Source organism: Nerophis ophidion, linkage group LG19 (genome assembly GCF_033978795.1).
Source record: "Nerophis ophidion isolate RoL-2023_Sa linkage group LG19, RoL_Noph_v1.0, whole genome shotgun sequence".
NCBI classification, from domain to species: Eukaryota; Metazoa; Chordata; class Actinopteri; order Syngnathiformes; family Syngnathidae; genus Nerophis; species Nerophis ophidion.
The window spans coordinates 16,738,895-16,760,579 of NC_084629.1; the positions used below are offsets into that span (position 1 = coordinate 16,738,895).

A 21,685-nucleotide genomic window follows, 5' to 3' on the forward strand; every position below is an offset into this window, starting at 1 on the left:
GCCTTCCGCCTGATTGTAGCTGAGATAGGCGCCAGCGCCCCCCGCCACCCCAAGATGGAATAAGCGGTAGAAAATGGATGGATGGATGGATGTTGAATAAAAAGTCTGGCTTGTTTTTAATAAATACTTAGGCCAAACGTATTCAAACTATGGCCCGTGGGCCAAGTGTGGCCCGACAGCATTTAATTTTTAGCCTGTGAGACGTCACAAGTTTTCTAGTTTACGTAGTTTACGTAATTTATACACCAGGGGTGTATAAATTAATCGTGAAAAACCGATAAGCAATTTTAACTTTAAAATAGTGTTGTCCCGATAAAAATACTTTGGCACCGGTACAAAAATAATTTTGATACCTTTCGGTACTTTTCTAAATAATGGGGACCACAAAAAATGGCATTATTGGCTTTATTTCAACAAAAAATCTTACGGTACATTAAACATATGTTTCTTATTGCAAGTTTTTTCTTTGAACAAAATATTGAACATACATTAGTAGTAAGTAAACAAACAAAGGCTCCTAATTTAACTGCTAACATATGTAGTAACATATTGTGTTATTTTCCATTCTATTATTTAGTCAAAATTAATAAGGACAAGTGATAGAAAATGTATTATTATTCTACTTGTTCATTAACTGTTAATATCTGTTAACTTTCTCTTCGAACATGTTCTATCTACACTTCTGTTAAAATGTAATAATCACTTCTTCTTCTGTTGTTTGCTACTTTAAATCAGTTTTGGATAACAACAAGTTACAGGATCATTTATTGGTCATATTCAAAGTCCTCATGTGTCCAAGGACATATTTCCTGAGTTTATAAACATAACATAATTTTTTTTTAAACGGGATAAGATGTGATGCCAAAAAATCAACTAGAGACGCTACTGTACTTGGTATCTTTACAGTGGATGCCAGCTGTAGATCCACCAATGGCATTTGTTTACATTTTGACGCTGGTGAGCTACAGTATGTAGTGAAGCATGCTTAGCTATTTCTCGTCCTGCAGGGATGATACTTGTAAGAAACTTACTTTATTTGTCGCCATGGAGACCAGGATTAGCGATGTAGAAGTAGCTAAAACACTGCCGACGGCGGATGGACGTTAGCCGCTAGCTAGCTAGCCATGTGCCATGTCTTAAAGCACCTCTTCGTGAGGGTGTTTCAGTGTTATAACTTCAACTTGATTGTTAGTTTTTAGGACACAGTGTGTCTGCTTATACTGTGAATACTCCGTGATTGTGCACTGCAAAACATGCTACTCTGCTCGTAAACCAGCAATGTCACAACGTGACGACGATGGGAGCGGTGGGTGGCGGACCGGTACTTCTCAGAGGCGATATAGTACCGAATATGATTCACTAGTATCGCGGTAATATACTAATAGTGGTATATCGCACAACCCTACTTTAGAGATATGAATACATCGTTTGGCAAGCCTCCGGATCCGTATATATGTAATATGGATTGGTCGATGTCCGGTTGGAAAGTCACGAATCGATTGACTGTTGATCTGTTACAAAATATGGCCGTTGTCGTTTGCGACTGACGACAGAGCAACATGGGAGGAAGTAATTCTGATTGACTTCCCGAAGGAACCAATCACAGACCAATCCATAAATGATTGTGCCCAATGTAACTCTAATGTAACGCAATGTAACGCAACGTAACATAAACTGGTGCTAGCTTAGCGTAGCATGAAGATTAGCCAAGGGAAAACATAGGCAACGTGAAACAAACAACAAAACCAACGAACAACCCGTCCTGTGTAACAAACAGCGAACAATGGACAAGCAATTAAGACAGGAAAACATCAGAAAATTAAAAGGAGGGATTTTGGGCAGAAACAGGTGAGGACGCTAATCAATAAACAGAAAGCAGGTGCGGCTAATCAGCCACCTAGCAACTAGAAACCGTAACCAATGGAGCAAACAAGCACTGACAACATAAGAGGCCACTATATTAAGGAGAATAATTCTCAACATAAGCCCAGAATCGAACCTGGTGTGACAAATCCCAACAATTTTGCTGTATTTTTAAGTGCAATGACAATAAAGTTCCATCCCATTGTCATCAGAGCAGAGAGGGGGACGCACACCCACTGTTTCTGCCTGGGTTGAGGTATAACTGTTTCAACACTGTCACGCTTCAAATAAAAACAAACCTATTGTTCATGTTAATGAGCCAGTGAATAGATTTGGTTTGTTTGTGAGTATCACATCCCTTCAGTCTTTTGATCAAAGTTTGGTACTCAAACATTTAACAATGTAGAAAAAAAAAAAAAAACTAAACTAAGAATCAAAAGAAGAACATGTTTTTACAGTTCTAATCATAATTTACATTTATGGATTGGAATGCGTTGAAGTTGATAGTTCTACTCTTTGCCAGTAATACAGGATTGGCCAGTTTGTGTTTATTTAACAAAATAAACACATTAAATTGTACTGACATGATACATGGTACATTTAATTTTCTTTTCACTATGCAAATCTTCCATCTACATCGACTCGCATCAAATCGTATTTTAAAAAAAAATATCGTTAGTGAATCATATCATAACCCATGAATCGAGATTCATGCCGGATCACCATTTGAGGAAGAGATGCACACCTCTCTTGTGTGTGTGTATAGATATACACTAGAGACGCGCGGCTAGGCAATTATATCATCGCATCACCAAAGTCGTCATCCACCCGCCGTCCACCCGAACCAACATTTTATCAGGACCGTACCCGCCTGCCAACCGCCCGCTGAAATACATCAGACGTTGTCCGCCTTTACCACTCACAGAGCTATTTAAACCTGTTTCACAGAGTAATGATGACAATTGGAGCCGCTAATGTTCCCGCGACTGTCCAATAGCGTTCATCCTGAATAAGGGCGTGCTGTGAAGCCATTGCCTTAGACACCTTCGACAACATGTTCGAAATGATTGTTGGTCCGATAACATGTGTGCAGCTTACACAATTACACGTTCAAGATTGAAAGGCATACTGGGTGATACAGAGTACACTGATAGTTGTGATATAAACAACTTTAACACTTACTAATATGCGCCACGCTGTGAAGCCACACCCAACAAGATTGACAAACACATTTCGGGAGAACATCCTCACAGTAACACAACATAAACGCAACACAACAAATACCCATAATCCTTTGTATCCGTGACAATTCCTGAATATATTTTACCCCCGTGCCCCCAACCCCGCCCAACTAACCGACGCACAGGGGAGGGGGGTTTCGTGCTAGCGGGGTGTATAAAATAGTCAGGAAGAGTCATGAATACAAAGGATTATGGGTATTTGTTGTGTTGCGTTTATGTTGTGTTACTGTGAGGATGTTCTCCCGAAATGTATTTGTCGTTCTTAATTGGTGTGGCTTCACAGCGTGGCGCATATTATTAAGAGTGTTAAAATTGTTTATATCACAACCATTAGTGTACTCTGTGTCACCCAGTATGCCTTGCAGTCGTGTGTGTGTTGCCGCGGAAGCCACACACAACATGATGCTGGACTGACAAGCAGATCGTACATGTTGTAGAAGGCGACAAAGCCAATGGCTTCATAGCACGCCCTAATACTTATTATCTGGGTGACTACTGGCAGTCATTCTAGAGAATAATAGTGTCTCTTATTGTCTTCTTCGCTATATGACATGGGTCTTAAATGGCACTTTGAATGGCAAAGGATACGATTACAGAACTATGCATATCAAATGTCTCCGGATGGTTCAACCGCCACCCGCCCGAATCTAATTAAAATCTATTTTTTCGTCATGTCAACCGCCCGACCCGCGGTTTATCCGCGGACTCCGCGGATGAGACCGCAAACGGCGCATCTCTAATATACACACATATAAATATGAATATATGTACACACACACACAGGTATATAAAACGTACCCGCACTCTTTTTTTACGAAGCCATGCTGTTGTAACACTTGTCTTGCTGAAATAAGCAGGACCGTCCATGTTAACGTTGCTTGGATGAAAACATATGTTGTTCCAAAACCTGTATGGACCTTTCAGCATTAATGGTGCCTTCACATATGTGTAAGTTACCCATGCCTTGGGCACTAATACATCCCCATAACATCTAAGATGCTGGCTTTTGAACTTTGCGCCTATAACAATCCGAATGGTTGTTTTCCTCTTTGTTCTGGAGGACACCACATCCTCTGTTTCCAAACAAAATTTGAAATGTGGACTCGTCAGACCACAGAACACCTTTTCACTTTGCATCAGTCAATCTTTGGTGAGCTCGGGCTCAGAGAAACCGGCGGCTTTTCAGGATATTGTTGATAAATGGGTTTGGCTTTGCATAGTAGAGTTTTAATTTGCACTTACAGATAAAGTTACTGACAGTGATTTTATGAAGTGTTCCTGAGCGCATGTGGTGATATCCTTTACAAGCTGATGTCAGTTTTTGATGCAGTACCGCCTGAGGGATCAAAAGTCCGTAATATCATCGCTTACGTGCAGTGATTTCTCAAGACTCTCTGAACTTTTTGATGATTATACGGACCGTAGATGGTAAAATCCCTAAATTTCTTGCAATAGCTCGTTCAGAAATGTTGTTCTAAAACTGTTCGACAATTTGCTTACAAATTGGTGACCCTCACCCCATCCTTGTTTATGAATTACTTAGCATTTCATGGAAGCTGCTTTTATACCCAATCATGGCACCCACATGTTCCCAATTAGTCTGCAAACCTGTGGGATGTTCCAAATAAGTGTTTGATGAGCATTCCTCAACTATATCAGTATTTATTGTCACCTTTCCCAACTTCTTTTTCACGTGTTGCTGGCATCAAATTCTAAAGTTAATGATTATTTGCCAAAAAAAAAAATTCTATTAGTTTGAACATCAAATATGTTGTCTTTGTAGCATATTCAACTGAATATGGGCTGAACATGATTTGCAAATCATTGTATTTCATTTATATTTAGATCTAACACAATTTCCCAACTCATATGGAAACGGGGTTTGTACATACATATATATACACATATATACATATACATACATACATATATATACACATATATACATATATATACTTACATATATACATGAATACATATATATACTATACTTACATACATACATATATACATACATATATACTTACATACATACATGCATGTATATATATATACTATATATGCATATAAATATATACATAAACACACATATAAATACACATTTATGCACACATATATATACATAAATACAGTATACACAAACAGTATATAAATACACACACATACCTATATAGACAGATATACAGTGGGGCAAAAAAGTATTTAGTCAGCCACCGATTGTGCAAGTTCTCCCACTTAAAATGATGACAGAGGTCTGTAATTTTCATCATAGGTACACTTCAACCGTGAGAGACAGAATGTAAAAAAAAACACAAAAAAAACAGGAATTAACATTGTAGGATTTTTCAAGAATTTATTTGTAAATTATGGTGGAAAATAAGTATTTGGTCAACCCTTCAAAGCTCTCACTGATGGAAGGAGGTTTTGGCTTAAAATCTCACGATACATGGCCCCATTCATTCTTTCCTTAACAAGGATCAATCGTCCCGTCCCCTTAGCAGAAAAACAGGGGTGTAAAATATATTTAGGAATCATCACGGATGCAAAGGATTATGGGTATTTGTTGTGTTGCGTTTGTGTTGTGTTGCTGTGAGGATGTTCTCACGAAATGTGTTTGTCATTCTTGTTTGGTGTGGCTTCACAGCGTGGCGCATATTACTAAGAGTGTTAAAATTGTTTATATCACAACCATTAGTGTACTCTGTGACACCCAGTATGCCTTCCAGTCGTGTGCGTGTGTCTGTGAAAGCCACACACAACCTGTTGCTGGACTGACAAGTAGATCGTACATGCAAAGTCAATGGCATCAAATTCCTTATAAACTGGGTGACTGCCGGTAGTCATTTTAGAGAATGTTTGCGTCTCCTTTAGTCTTCTTCGCTTTGTGACACAAGTTCTAAATGGCTCTTTGAATGGTCAAGGATACCGATCCCTGAACCATGTATATCAATTATTTTCGAATGATTCAACCTCCACCCGACCCGCCTGAATCTAATTAAAATCTATTTGTCGTCATGTCACCCGCCCGACCCACGGTTTATCCGCGGACTCCGCGGATGAGACCGCAAACCGCGCATCTCTAATAGACAAATCTACACATGAATGCGTGTAAATAAATTATATATATATATATATATATATATATATATATATATATATATATATATATATATATATGTATATATATATATATATAAATAAAAGTTATAAAGTTGTGGCCATAAATCAATAAGTTAGTCAACTTTTACAGTCGACTCAAACCCTCAGATGGTGAGAAAGACATGAAAACAGGCTTGTTCACAGCCACTTTTTTTAATCCTTTGCGAGGGTCTAAACGAGAAGATATAAACATCCCAATTATTTTTTATTTTCCTGAATGAACTCTACTGAAGAAATCAATAAAGTACTATCCATCCCATCAGTTAACATCCCAGTGAGAGCAGACATCGTACAGTAGGTGATTGCTTTATTATGTTTGTAGTTCCTTATAATGTCTGCCATGATTAATAGTTGTTGAAGGATAAAATGAGCATTGTAATGCGTCTGTGAAATTAATGCACCACCATATGTTTAAAATGAACAAAATATGTAAATATTACATGTCATGGATGTGCTTGTTACTACATCACATATATACTTAAAGTGTATATATAAAACATTAATGGAAGTTTTTTTAAGTGCTTTGTAGGTGAAATAGAGCCATTCTGATTGGCTCTGTTGTTCGCTGACTTTTGCTAACATTTATTTACAAGTTAGAATGAAAACAAGAAAAACATATGTGTTCTTGTCTTGCATAGGGATTGTGAATGATAGGTAAAAGTCCAAAAAGTGTTCTTTCCCTTTTGTGATTACTTGAAATCACATGAACAATCTCCAACTGTTTCCTCGTACTGCAGCAGAGGTCGGCAACCAAAAATGTTGAAAAAGCCATATTGGACCAAAAAAATAATACAAATAAATTAATGAATAAATGTCTGAAGTCGCAAAAAATAAAAAGCAGTAAATAAGTTTTATAACGAGGGCAACACATGACGTGTATATATTAGCTATAATAGCATACTATCAAAATGACTATGTTTCGCAGACTGAAGCAAATCTTCGTTGACAGAAATGTTGAAATGTAATATTTATTCTACACATTTTTACAAAGTTAGAAAGTATTGATAAATCATAGGTTACTCAGAAGGTGACATAACTCCTGGAAATTACTGGCATTTAATGGCCAAAAGGTATAGATGTGAGCGTCCAAGTTAAAGGCCTACTGAAACCCACTACTACCGACCACGCAGTGTGATAGTTTATCTATCGATGATGAATTATTAACATTGCAACACATGCCAATACGGCCGGTTTAGTTTACTAAATTACAATTTTAAATTTCCCGCGGAGTTTCCTGTTAAAAACGTCGCGGAATGATGACGCGTGTTTGTGACGTTATTGGTTGGAGGGGACATATTAGCCCAGCACCACTTACGACTAAAATCATCGCGCAATTACACAGTATTTTGGATATCTGTGTTGCTGAATCTTTTGCAATTTGTTTAATTAAAAATGGAGACGTCAAATAAGAATGCTGTTGGTGGAAAGCGGTGGATTGCACCTGCCTTTAGCACCGAAACACAGCCGGTGTTTCTTTGTTTGTTGTGAAGCTTTAAACACAGAGCGGTCAAGCGAACATGTTTCTCTACATCAACCACCAAGTTTTTGGATGGGAAAATTGTGATATTAAGTCAGCTCTTACCGGAGACTTGAGTGGATTACGCGACCTCATCCTGCAGCTCAAAAAGGCAGCTGTGATCTTGGCTCCTCTGCTTCTCTCAAAGACACTGGCGTTCACCGCAGCCATCCGACTTTCAGGTATGACTTTATAATCTCACTAAAATACTATTAACACAATAGGCAGATAAGGGATTTTCCAGAATTATCGTAGTAAATGCGTCTAATTACATCTGAAACGCTCCCACTGCCGCCGTCTGGAGCTGTCATCTTTTTTTTATATTTTTTTTTAGTGCTTCACTCTAACTTTCCTCATCCACAAATCCTTCATCCTCGCTCAAAACTAATGGGGAAATCGTCACTTTCTTGGTCCGAATTGCTCTTACTGCTGGTGGCTCACATTATAAACAATGTGAGGATGTGAGGAGTCCTCACACCGATGACGTCACGGGCACATTGTCTAATACTTTCGGTACAGGCAAGGCTTTTTTATTAGCGACCAAAAGTTGCGAACTTTATCGTCGATGTTCTCTACTATATCCTTTCAGCAAAAATATGGCAATATCGCGAAATGATCAGGTACGACACACAGAATGGACCTACTAACCCTGTTTAAATAAGAAAATCTCATTTCAGCAGGCCTTTAAGGAAACAGCAGGCTGTCTTCTTTTAATAGATTTATTACAATCTTTGGCAAGCTAGGTAATGTTTGCTGTGGTCTGGAACAACATGGCACACAAATAACTATCAGAAATGCAGCCAATATTACATACAGGTAATGTGTCAAGAGACATGCTGAACTAAATTATATACAAAGAGTATAAAGTAAAGGACATTAAATGAGCTCAAATATACCTACAAATGAGGCATAACAATATGTACATAAAGCTAGCCCCAATAGCATGTTAGCATTGATTAGCTTGTAGTCATGCACTGACCAATCAATCAGGGTTTATTTATAAATTGATTAACGTGGACCCCGACTGAAACAAGTTGAAAAACTTATTCGGGTGTTACCATTTAGTGGTCAATTGTACGGAATATGTACTGTACTATGCAATCTACTAATAAAAGTATCAATCAATCAATCAATCAAAAGCCCTAAATCACAAGTGTCTCAAAAGGCTCCATCATCCCGGAGAAAACCTTCCAGGAGATTTACAGAAGATACCGTGTAGAATATGTCTGGCCCTGTCCCAAGCCGCTCTCGAGTTTACCCTGATGTAAACACACAGAGACCAAGGGAATACTGGGATTACGAGTCCCATGTTGTTGAGTGGAGAAACCAGGACAGCTAGTCAGAAAACTTGGGTGAGGCAAATATAGCGAGGTCTTTGAAGCTGTAATCATCACAAACAATAAGAAAAAGTAGTTGTCATAATACGAAAGCCGGTGAAGAAAAATAAAATTAAGAGAGGAATAAAGATTTTGGAGAACCTCAGGGGTGGCCCAATTATCATCTCACTGTTAGATATTGTCAAGGATCCTGTGTCCCGAACCCCTGCTTTGGTTTTTGAACATTGTGAACAACACAGACTTCAAGCAATTGTATGAAACACTATCTGACCAAATACGCCTGATAAGAACTCCACCAAGTCAACAAAGCGCACCTTTTTGCATTAACGCACAGCATGGAACTTGAGGTGGAGAAAACAAGACAAAGAAGGAGTGGAAGATTTGAAATGTAAACAAACTGTTGCGTCACAGTCCACACTATGGTGAGTTCAAGAACCCCCGAAATTAGTTGGACAAAAAGATGTTCACCAAATGCTCTCCTCAGTGAAGCCCACACACAAACATATTAAACAGTGGGCTTTTCTAACAAAGGGGAAGGTTTGTGTCATGTTTGTACAGAGCCCCAAAAGGGATACGGAGATCTTGCAATACTTTTTGCGAGATCACGCAAAAGTTTTTTGTTCCTATGTCAGTGAACCGGAAGTAAAACAGACACAGCGATGGTGAACCGGAAGTGAAACAGACACAGCGATGGAAGAGCCTACCCATCATCCGTGCTACGACGAGAACGAGAAAGCCCCCTCGCCCTGAGTATTCTTTTCAGATGTCTCTCACTTATGTCAAAGCGATGTCTACGTGCAAGAACGGATTGGATGTCTTTATATGTTAGGCCAATACTAAAATAGAAATCAATAAACTTCTCCCACCGATGATGGGTAGGCTCCTCCACCAAAAAGTTCTATTTTGGTTTCATCTGACCACATGACATTCTCCCAATCCTCTGCTGTATCATCCATGTATCCATTTTGGTATAAACTCAACTCGTCGTGTTTGGAGGAAAAAGAATACTGAGTTGCATCCCAAGAACACCATACCTACTGTGAAGCATGGGGGTGGAAACATCATGCTTTGGGGCTGTTTTTCTGCTAAGGGGACAGGACGATTGATCCGTGTTAAGGAAAGAATAAATGGGGCCATGTATCGTGAGATTTTGAGCCAAAACATACTTCCATCAGTGAGAGCTTTGAATGGTTGACCAAATACTTATTTTCCACCATAATTTAAAATTCCTACAATGTGAATTCCTGGATTTTTTTTCACATTCTGTCTCTCACAGTTGAAGTGTACCTATGATGAAAATTACAGACCTCTGTCATCATTTTAAGTGGGAGAACTTGCACAATTGGCGGCTGACTACCGTATTTTTCGGAGTATAAGTCGCTCCTGAGTATAAGTCGCATCTGCCGAAAATGCATAATAAAGAAGGAAAAAAACATATGTAAGTCGCACTGGAGTATAAGTCACATTTTTGGGGGGAAATTTATTGAATAGAATCCAACACCAAGAATAGACATTTGAAAGGCATTTTTTAATAAATAAAGAATAGTGAACAACAGGCTGAATAAGTGTACGGCAGGGGTGCCCATTACGTCGATCGCGAGCTACCAGTCAACCGCGGGGGGTGTGTCAGTCGATCTCGAGCCAGGCTTTTAAAAAAAATAGACCTAAAAATTAGTGATCATCAATCTTCACCAAGACGTCACTTAAATGACATTCACGGTACCGGAGGGTCTTGTGAGATGACGCTGGCTGCTGCAAGATCCATCCATCCATCCATCCATCCATTTCCTACCGCTTATTCCCTTTTGGAGTCGCGGGGGGCGCTGGCGCCTATCTCAGCTACAATCGGGCGGAAGGCGGGGTACACCCTGGACAAGTCGCCACCTCATCATTATTATTAAAATATGACCGAGAGGAAGGCGAGAAACACTTTTTATTTCAACAGACTCTCGCGCCGTACCTTCCGTCAAAACTCTAAAGGCCGACTGCACATTTCCTATCTTCACAATAAAAGCTCTGCTGCTTCATGCTGCCTGCGCTAACTAAATACAGAGTCTCGGAAAACTGGCGAGCACAAGCGATCCCTCAGAAAGCTGGCGTGCACATCACTTGTGCACACCAGCTTTCCGAGACTCTTATTTTGTTAGCGCAGGCAGCATGAAGCAGGGTTTTATTGTGAAGATAGGAAATGTGCAGTCGGCCTTTAGAGTTTTGACGGAAGGGACGGCGCGAAAGTCTGTTGAAATAAAAAGTGTTTCTCGCCTTCCTCTCTGTCATTTTTTCATAATAATGAACTGGCAGCAGCCAGCGTCATTTCACAAGACCCTCGGGTGCCGTGAATGTCAATCAAGCAAGCTACGGAATTTGCCGCCAATGTTTTTCTTGTAAAGTGTATGGAAGCTGGATGAATTAGATGCCAAAAACCAACCACTTTCATGTGGTATTGTACAGAAAGGACAACTTTTTTTCTCCTCCATTTGAAAATGTGGGCGTTATCATCATTACTGTCTGATTCCAATCAATGCAAGTCATCAGAATCAGGTAATACACCAACTTATATTCTTGTCTTCGTGAAAGAAAGACATCTATATGTGTTACACATGCTTGTATTATCATTAAACACATTTAACTTGTTTACAAAAATGTCTCTTTCATAAATATATAAATATAAATGATATATATAAATGAGGTAGATACCCTTGAGTTGGTCAATTGAAAAGTAGCTCGCCTGCAGAAAAAGTGTGGGCACCCCTGGTCTACGTTATATGACGCATAAATAACCAACTGAGAAGGTGCCTGGTATGTTAACGTAACATATTATGGTAAGAGTCATTCAAATAACTATAACATATAGAACATGCTATACATTTACCAAACAATCTGTCACTCCTAATCTCTAAATCCCAAGAAATCTTAAACGTCTAGTCTCTTACGTCAGTGGTTCTCAAATGGGGGTACGCGTACCCCTGGGGGTACTTGAAGGTATGCCAAGGGGTACGGAAGATTTTTTTTTTTAATACTCTAAAAATAGCAACAATTCAAAAATCCTTTATAAATATATTTATTGAATACTACTTCAACAAAATAAATGGGTTGTACTTGTATAGCGCTTTTCTACCTTCAAGGTACTCAAAGCGCTGTGACATTACTTCCACATTTACCCATTCACACACACATTCACACACTGATGGAAGGAGCTGCCATGCAAGGCGCCAACCAGCCCCCATCAGGAGCAAGGGTGAAGTGTCTTGCTCAGGACACAACGGACGTGACGAAGTTGGTACTAGGTGGGATTTGAACCAGGGACCCTCAGGTTTCGCACGGCCACTCTCCCACTGCGCCTCGCCATCCCTAATGTAAGTTCATAAACTGTAAAAAGAAATGCAATAATGCAATATTCAGTGTTGACAGCGAGATTTTTTGTGGACATGTTCCATAAATATATATGTTAAAGATGTATTTTTTTGTGAAGAAATGTTTAGAATGAAGTTGATGAATCCAGATGGATATCTATTACAATCCCCAAATCGGGGACTTTAAGTTGATGATTACTTCTATGTGTAGAAATCTTTATTTATAATTGAATCACTTGTTTGTTTTTCAACAAGTTTTTAGTTGTTTTTTTTTTATCTTTTTTTCCAAATAGTTCAAGAAAGACCACTACAAATGAGCAATATATTGCACTGTAATATGATTTAATAAATCAGAAACTGATGACATAGTGCTGTATTTTACTTCTTTATCTCTTTTTTTCAACCAAAAATGCTTTGCTTGGATTAGGGGGTACTTGAATAAAAAAAAAATTAACAGGGGGTACATCACTGAAAAAAGGTTGAGAACCACTGTCTTACGTGAATGAGCTGAATAAAATGATTTGATATTTTACGGTAATGTGTTAATAATTTCACACATAAGTCGCTCCTGAGTATAAGTCGCACCTCTGGCCAAACTATGAAAAAAACTGCGACTTATAGTCCGAAAAATACGGTAAATACTTTTTGCCCCACTGCCCTGTGGCAATTCAAGGAAATACGGTATTTTTGGTTTCGCCCCAATTCAACGTAATCACATAAAACTTTTGTTACTGTCATAATAATGCGATGATAGCCAACCTTATGAATTATTTGGCCTTGGAGGAGGTCTACAGCAGTGGTTCTCAACCTTTTTTCAGTGATGTACCCCCTGTGAACATTTTTTTAAATTCAAGTACCCCCTAATCAGAACAAAGCATTATTGGTTGAAAAAAAGAGATAAAGAAGTAAAATACAGCACTATGTCATCAGTTTCTGATTTATTAAATTGTATAACAGTGCAAAATATTGCTCATTTGTAGTGGTCTTTCTTGAATTATTTGGAAAAAAAGATATACAAAACCTAAAAACTTGTTGAAAAATAAACAAGTTATTCAATTATAAATAAAGATTTCTACACATAGAAGTAATCAATTTAAAGGGTCTCTTTGGGGATTGTAATACAGATCCATCTGGATTCATGAACTTAATTCTAAACATTTCTTCACAAAAAAAGACATCTTTAACATCAATATTTAGGGAACATGTCCACAAAAAATCCAGCTGTCAACACTGAATATTTCATTGTTGCATTTCTTTTCACAGTTTATGAACTTACATTCATTTTTTGTTGAAGTATTATTCCATAAATATATTTATAAAAGATTTTTTGAAATGTTTCTATTTTTAGAATACTTTTGAAAAATCTCACGTACCCCTTGGCATACCTTCAAGTACCCCCAGGGGTACGCGTACCCCCATTTGAGAACCACTGGTCTACAGTAAAGTTGCTTGAGAAGTTTTCACAGGATGGAGGTGGAGCCTCAGTGGGGAAAAGTGTGCAGAGAGAGAGGGAGGATGAAGGAGGAGGCGCCACAACTTGGAGGAGACGGAAAGAGCATCGACTGTGAGGGGGGGAAAGAGGTGAGAAAGTGCGGGCACAGACAGGAGCTGTTGCCCTTCAGTCGGAGGGCTATCTGGAGCTCAAACAAACAGCGACTCCTCCGCACTGACCTCCCCCGAGGGACGCGCCGCGCTCTCCGGGCAGCGGTCATGGCCACGCCGGAGGGCTGCCGCTGTCGGGCTGCCAGCGTCCGAAACAACAACAACAACAGCAGCATTCTCTACAGCATTTTGAAGAGCGACCGGGAAGAAGGAGAAGAAGAAACGCTCCACAACTTACTTCACAGGACCGCCTGTTCCGGGCCGGCCTGGCAGCAGGAGCCTCCCCGGCAGCAGCAGCAGCAGCAGCAGCAGCAGCAGCAGGCGTGTTCGTGCGGGGCGACGCGGCGCCGGGGGGTCCTCCGCTCCCCGCACGTTACGTGCAAAGCCGCGTCCGCCATCCTGGTCAAGACGCTCCGCTTCGTCAAGAACGTCCCCTGCTTCCGGGAGCTGCCGGAGGATGAGCAGGTGGTCCTGATCCGGAGCGGCTGGGCGCCCCTGCTGGTGCTCGGCCTGGCGCAGGACCGCGTGGACTTCGAGACCGCGGAGACGCTGGAGCCCAGCATGCTGCAGCGGATCCTCACCGGGGAAAAGTCCAGTCCGGGGACGGCCCAGAGCGAGGCGGCGGTGGTGGCGGCCGGCCCGAGCCGAGGCGGAGGCGTGTCGGTGGCGGACATCGAGGCCATTAAAGGCTTCCTGAAGAAGTGCTGGAGCGTGGACATCAGCACCAAGGAGTACGCCTACCTGAAGGGAGCGGTGCTCTTCAATCCGGGTACGTCTATCGGTGGGTGGGCACATTATCGTGACGGTGCCCCCAAATATTTAGCGTATTTTTCTAAATATGTTACGTCATTTTTGCAATATTATTACTGTGCGTGATATTATTACAAAAAATATAATGATTTAAAAAAGTGGCATTGTCTGAACTTCATTGGCCCTAAGATTAGGTACAGCTGGAATTGACCTGTACCAAATAGGGAAAAACAATTTCAATATTGTACAAAAATGCATTGAATTAAAATGTTTTAAAATATGTTACAGAAAATGTGCAATAATATTAGTATGTGTGATATTATTAAGAATAATATATTGATTTTAAAAAAGTTCATATTAAGTGATATTGCCTGAACTTCATTGGCCATAACCTTAGGTACAGCTGCAATTGACCTGGAAAAATTAGGGACAAATAATTTACATATTGTATAAAAATGCATCAAATTAAAATATTTTTAAAACAATATCACGTAAATAGTGCAATATTATTACTGTGTGTGATTTTATAAATAAATAACATAAGGATTTTTAAAAAGTTCATAAGTGGTATCGCCTGAACTTCATTGGCCATAATCTTAGGTACAGCTGCAATTGACCTGGACAAAATAGGGAAAAATAATTTACATATTGTACAAAAATGCATTAAATTAAAATATTTTTAAAACTATGTTACGGAAATAGTGCAATATTATTAGTGCTTGAGATATTATTAAAAAAAGTATATTAATGTTTGCATTAGGTGGCCATGACAAAACATGGCAAACATTACATCCATCCATTTTTTACCGATTTTTCCCTTTGGGGTCGCTGGTGCCTATCTCAGCTACAATCGGGCAAAAGGCGTCATACACCCTGGACAAGTCGCCACCTCATAGCAGGGCCAACACAGTTAGACAGACAACATTCACACTCACATTCACACACTAGGGCCAATTTAGTGTTGCCAATCAACCTATCCCCAGGTGCATGTCTTTGGAAGTGGGAGGAAGCTGGAGTACCCGGAGGGAACCCACGCATACACGGGGAGGACATGCAAACTCCACACAGAAAGATCCCGAGCCTGGGATTGAACCCAGGACTGCAGGACGTTCGTACTGTGAGGCAGACGCACTAACCCCTCTGCCACTGTGAAGCCCAATAGTCTTAATCACATTTTTCACAATTTAAGTACAAAAAATGCTTTCAATGAAAATATTTGGTGTGTTTTTTCTAAATATATTACGTCAATTTTGCAATATTTTACATGTGTATGATATTATCAAAAATAATTTAATGATAGAGAAAAGTTCATATTAAGTGGTAATGTTGTGAACTTCACTGGCCATAACATGGAAAAAATAGAGGAAAATAAAGTACAAAAATGCAATAAATTAAAATATTTAAAAAAATATGTTAAGAAAATAGTGCAATATTATTAGTACGTGAGATATTATTAAAAAATATATATTAATGTTTGCATTAGGTGGCCATGACATTAAGTCCGCATGCAAAAAACGGCTTAAATTTTTTATATGAATAGTAAAAATACGTTCAATGAAAATATTTGGTGTGTTTTTTCTAAATATATTACGTCAATTTTGCAATATTATACATATGTGAAATATTATTAAAAACAATATAATGATTAAAAAAAGTTCAAATAAAGTGGTATTGTTGCTTGAACTTCATTGGGCATAACATGAGGTACAGCTGCAAATGACTTGGAAAAAATAAGGAAACATAAAGTACAAAAATGCAATAAATACAAATACTTTTGAAAATATGTTAAGGGAATAGTGCAGTATTATTAGTACGTGAGATATTATTAAAACATATATGTTAATGTTTGCATTAGGTGGCAATGACATTAGGTTCATCTGCAAAAAAAATTTTTTTAATTTTTTTTATATGATTAGTAAAAATGCTTAAATGAACATATTTGGTGTATCTTTGCAGTATTATTGGACCATGATTACTTTGTGTGATATTATTATAAAAGTTCGTATTAAGTGCTATTGCTGTCTGAACTTCATTGCCCATAACATTAGGTACAGCTGCAATTGACCTGGACAAAATAGGGAAAAATAATTTACTTATTGTACAAAAATGCAATTAAGTAAAATATTTTTTTAAATATCTTACGGAAATTTTGCAATATTATTAAAAATAATATAATGATTTTTAAAAAGTTCATATTAAGTGTTATTGCCTGAACTTCATTGGCCATGACATCAGGTACAGCTGCAATTTTACCTGGAAAAAAATAGGGAAAAATTATTTCCATACTGTACAAAAATGCATTGAATTAAAATATTTTCAAAACTAAGTTACCGAAATAATGAAATATTATTAGTGCATGAGATATTAATTAAAAAATAATATTAATGTTTGCATTAGGAGGCCATGACAAAACATGGCAAACATTTTTTACATAAGTCGTAAAAATGCGTTAAATGAAAATATTTGGTGTATTCTTTCTAAATGTATTAGGTAAATTTAGCAATATTATACGTGTGTGTGATATTATTAAAAATAATATAATGATCAAAAAAAGTTCATATTAAGTGGTTTTGTTGCTTGAACTTCATTGGCCATAACAGCCGGAAAAAGTAAGGAAAAATAATATACAAAAATGTGTTAAGTTAGAATATTCTTTAAAATATGTTATGAAAATAGTGCAATATTATTAGTACGTGAGATATTATTAAAAAATCTATATTAATGTTTGCATTAGATGGCCATGACATTAGGTTCACCTTCAAACATGGCAAACATTTTTTACATAAATAGTAAAAATGCATTAAATTAAAATATTTGGTGTATTTTTGCAGTATGCTTGCAGCATGATGAGTATGTGTGATTATTATTATAAAAGTTCCTTTCAAGTAGTATTATTGTCTGAACTTTATTGGTCATATTGTTAGGTACAGCTGCAATTGACTTGGAAAAAATAGGAAAAATAATTTACATATTGTACAAAAATGCAATAAATCAAGATATTTTTAAAAATATGTTACAACAATAGTGCAATATTATAAGTACGTGAGATATTATTAAAAAATGTATATTAATTAGGTGGCCATGACATTAAGTTCACCTGCCAAAAATGGCAAACATTGTTTACATAAATAGTAAAAATGCGTTGAATGAAAATAATTGGTGTATTTTTGCAGTATGCTTCCAGCATGATTAGTAAGTGTATTTTTGCAGTATGCTTCCAGCATGATTAGTAAGTGTGATTATCATTATAAAAGTTCCTATTAAGTGGTATTGTTGTCCAAACTTCATTGGTCATACCATTAGGTACAGCTGCAATTGACGTGGAAACAAAAAGTCACTAAATTGAAATATTTGATTGTATTTTAAATAAGTTATAGAATTATTAATAGTAATTGTGATTTTACAAAAAAATATATTAATAAATTAGAAATAGTATAAGACAGTATAGTCATTTAAACTTCATTGACCATAATCTATCATTGAAATTAAGTTAAGAATAAACAATAACAACTTAGTGTTACTTAATGTTCGTTTGAAGGACTATTGTGCTCTAAACTTAATATATATATATAACATTCTATATAACATTCGATACACCTGCTCAGTAAACAACCAAATATAGCCAAATTATACAACATTCCATGAAATGTATATGCAAAAATGCATCCCAAAGAAATTATTTTCTTCCATAATTTGTCTTACATAGATATTACAACATTATTAGTATGTCTAATAATGTTACAATTTACATAGTGCTTATTTTGAAAACTATAATTTTGTAAATCTTACAACTTTGTGTGTCTTGAACATAAACGTCACTGGCCATGAGGCTTTAGGCCAATTAACATTTTTTTTAATATTTTAGTTATTTCCTTGAAAATATCTGCACTAAATATTACATTCTCAGTTAGCTAAATAAATAAGTACATTTCCTGTACATACCATACCCCAAGACTATATTCAATCCATCCATCCATCCATTTTCTACCGCTTATTACCTTTTGGGGTTGGGGGGGGGGCGCTGGCGCCTATCTCAGCTACAATCGGGCGGAAGGCGGGGTACACCCTGGACAAGTCGCCACCTCATCGCAGGGCCAACACAGATAGACAGACAACATTCACACTCACATTCACACACTAGGGCCAATTTAGTGTTGCCAATCAACCTATCCCCAGGTGCATGTCTTTGGAAGTGGGAGGAAGCCGGAGTACCCGGAGGGAACCCACGCATTCATGGGGAGAACATGCAAACTCCACACAGAAAGATCCCGAGCCTGGGATTGAACCCAGGACTGCAGGACCTTTGTATTGTGAGGCAGACGCACTAACCCCTCTTCCACCGTGAAGCCCTACCATTTTCAATGTGTCACATAATTGCATGAGATGTATCTAAAACAATCCAACATGATGTTACAATGTTATTAATATTTCTAATATTATAAAAAATTAGAGACGTTCGATAATATCCGACTGCCGATATTATCGGCCGATAAATACTTTAAAATGTAATATCGTAAATAATCGATATCGGTTTCAAAAAGAAAAATGTATGACTTTTTAAAACGCAGCTGTATGGAGTGGTACACGGACATAGGGAGAAGTACACAGCACCAATAAACCTTAAAGCGCTGCCTTTGCGTGCCGGCCCAATCACATAATATTTATGGCTTTTCACACACACAAGTGAATGCAAGCATACTTGGTCAACAGCCATACAGGTCACACTGAGTGTGGCCATATAAACAACTTTAACACTGTTACAAATATGCGCCACACTGTGAACTCACACCAAACAAGAATTACAAACACATTTTGGGAGAGCCTCCGCACCACAACTCAACATAAACACAACAGAACAAATACCCAGAACCCCTTGCAGCACTAACTCTTCCGGGATGCTACAGTACACCCCCCCCGAAGTCTGACCATCTCAACCTCCTCATGCCCTCTCAGGGCGAGCATGTCCCAAATTTCCATATGCTGTTTTGAGGCATGTTCAAAAAAATAATGCACTTTGTTACTTCAATAATAAATATGGCAGTGCCATCTTGGCATTTTTTTCCATAACTTGAGTTGATTTACTTTGGAATACCCTGTTACATTGTTTAATGCATCCAGCGGGGCATCACAACAAAATTAGGCATAATGATGTGTTAATTCCACGAATGTATATATCCGTATCTGTTGGACAATATCGGCAAAAAAGCCATTATCGGACATCTCTATTAAAAATAATATGTTGAATAAAATAAATCTTTAAATGAGCTGGAACCTTTCATACCTGACTTAGGGCGAGAGGCGGGGTTTACTCTGGACCAACAACAGTTCTCACAACTCTTGCATTGGATGGAGGTGTACGTAATGTTTTGTCCTCTGACCCAATGACCCAGCCTTCTCCAGTTCCAAAATCTCTAACAAGGTACTTTCCTTGCAGATCTAGAGGGTCTCCGCTGTTTCCCGTACATCCAGTCCCTGCGTCGCGAGGCCCACCAGGCCCTCAACGAGCACATCAGGCTGATCCACCGCGAGGACACCACGCGCTTCGCCAAGCTGCTCATCGCCTTGTCCATGCTGCAGTCCATCAGCCCCTCGGTGGTGGCCCAGCTCTTCTTCAAGCCCATCATCGGCAGCGTCAACATCGAGGAAGTCCTCATGGAGATGTTCTACGGGAAGTAGTAAGGACCGAGACCCTCCAGCTGTCGGAGTGGCTCCCATTGTTGGAAAGGAAGGGCTGAATTCGAAAAGGGGACTTTGAGAAAAAAAAAAAGGAATAATTGACACAAGCTGTAGTGAATGTTAAAAAAGTAGAAGCAGCTTAACTTATTTGTTTTATATAAACTATTTTTCTAAAATGTCTCATTGAAGTGTTTTTATCCCCCATGGGGGTCAGCTGACCTCAGGTCAGTACTTGCTGACAATCTTATATCGCCTATCTCACATTTAGCCAACTGTGGTCTTGCTGAGTCAGGCGAAGAGTTTGTTGACCTTTTGATAAAAAAAGTCCATGCAGACACTTTTCTAACACAGAATGTCTTATATTGTGCTAAACCAATGATTTGAACTTTGGGTAAAGCTGCACACGCATTTCCACAGATACAAGATTATTCATCCACAATATCTTTTTATCTTACAAAAACAGAGTTTTGGATCTAGTGTACTGGTGTACCTACTGAAGTGTCCCCTAAAATGTATGTATTGTTTATAAATACCGACGCACATAGTTGTTTATTGAGTATGTCATAGTCAGCTCTACATCATACATGTAGTATATACAAACCCCGTTTCCATATGAGTTGGGAAATTGTGTTAGATGTAAATATAAACGGAATACAATGATTTGCAAATAATTACAAACCCATATTCAGTTGAATATGCTACAAAGACAACATATTTGAAGTTAAAACTGATAAACATTCTTTCTTTTGCAATTAATCATTAAATTTAGAATTTGATGCCAGCAACACGTGACATAGAAGTTGGGAAAGGTGGCAATAAATACTGATAAAGTTGAGGAATGCTCATCAAACACATATTTGGAACATCCCACAGGTGGGCAGGCTAATTGGGAACTGGTGGGTGGCATGATTGGGTATAAAAGCAGCTTCCATGAAATGCTAAGTAATTCACAAACAAGGATGAGGGTGAGGGTCACCAATTTGTAAACAAATTGTCGAACAGTTTTAGAAAAACATTTCTCAACGGGCTATTGCAAGGAGTTTAGGGATTTTACCATCTACGGTCAGTAAAATAATCAAAAAGTTCAGAGAATGTGGAGAAATCACTGCACGTAAGCGATGATATTACGGACCTTTGACTCCTCAGGCGGTACTGCATCAAAAACCGACATCAGTGTATAAAGGATAT

General features: G+C 38.3%; 1 protein-coding gene across 1 annotated transcript; it reads left to right on the forward strand.

Moving 5' to 3' along the window:
- Positions 1 to 13,962: 13,962 nt before the first annotated feature.
- On the forward strand, positions 13,963 to 20,677 carry nr0b1 (nuclear receptor subfamily 0, group B, member 1). The gene is made up of 2 exons (XM_061879353.1): positions 13,963 to 14,840; positions 20,256 to 20,677. The coding sequence occupies exons 1-2, from the start codon at positions 13,985 to 13,987 to the stop codon at positions 20,495 to 20,497; spliced, it is 1,098 nt and encodes a 365-aa protein (XP_061735337.1). The 5' UTR covers positions 13,963 to 13,984; the 3' UTR covers positions 20,498 to 20,677.
- Positions 20,678 to 21,685: the final 1,008 nt, after the last annotated feature.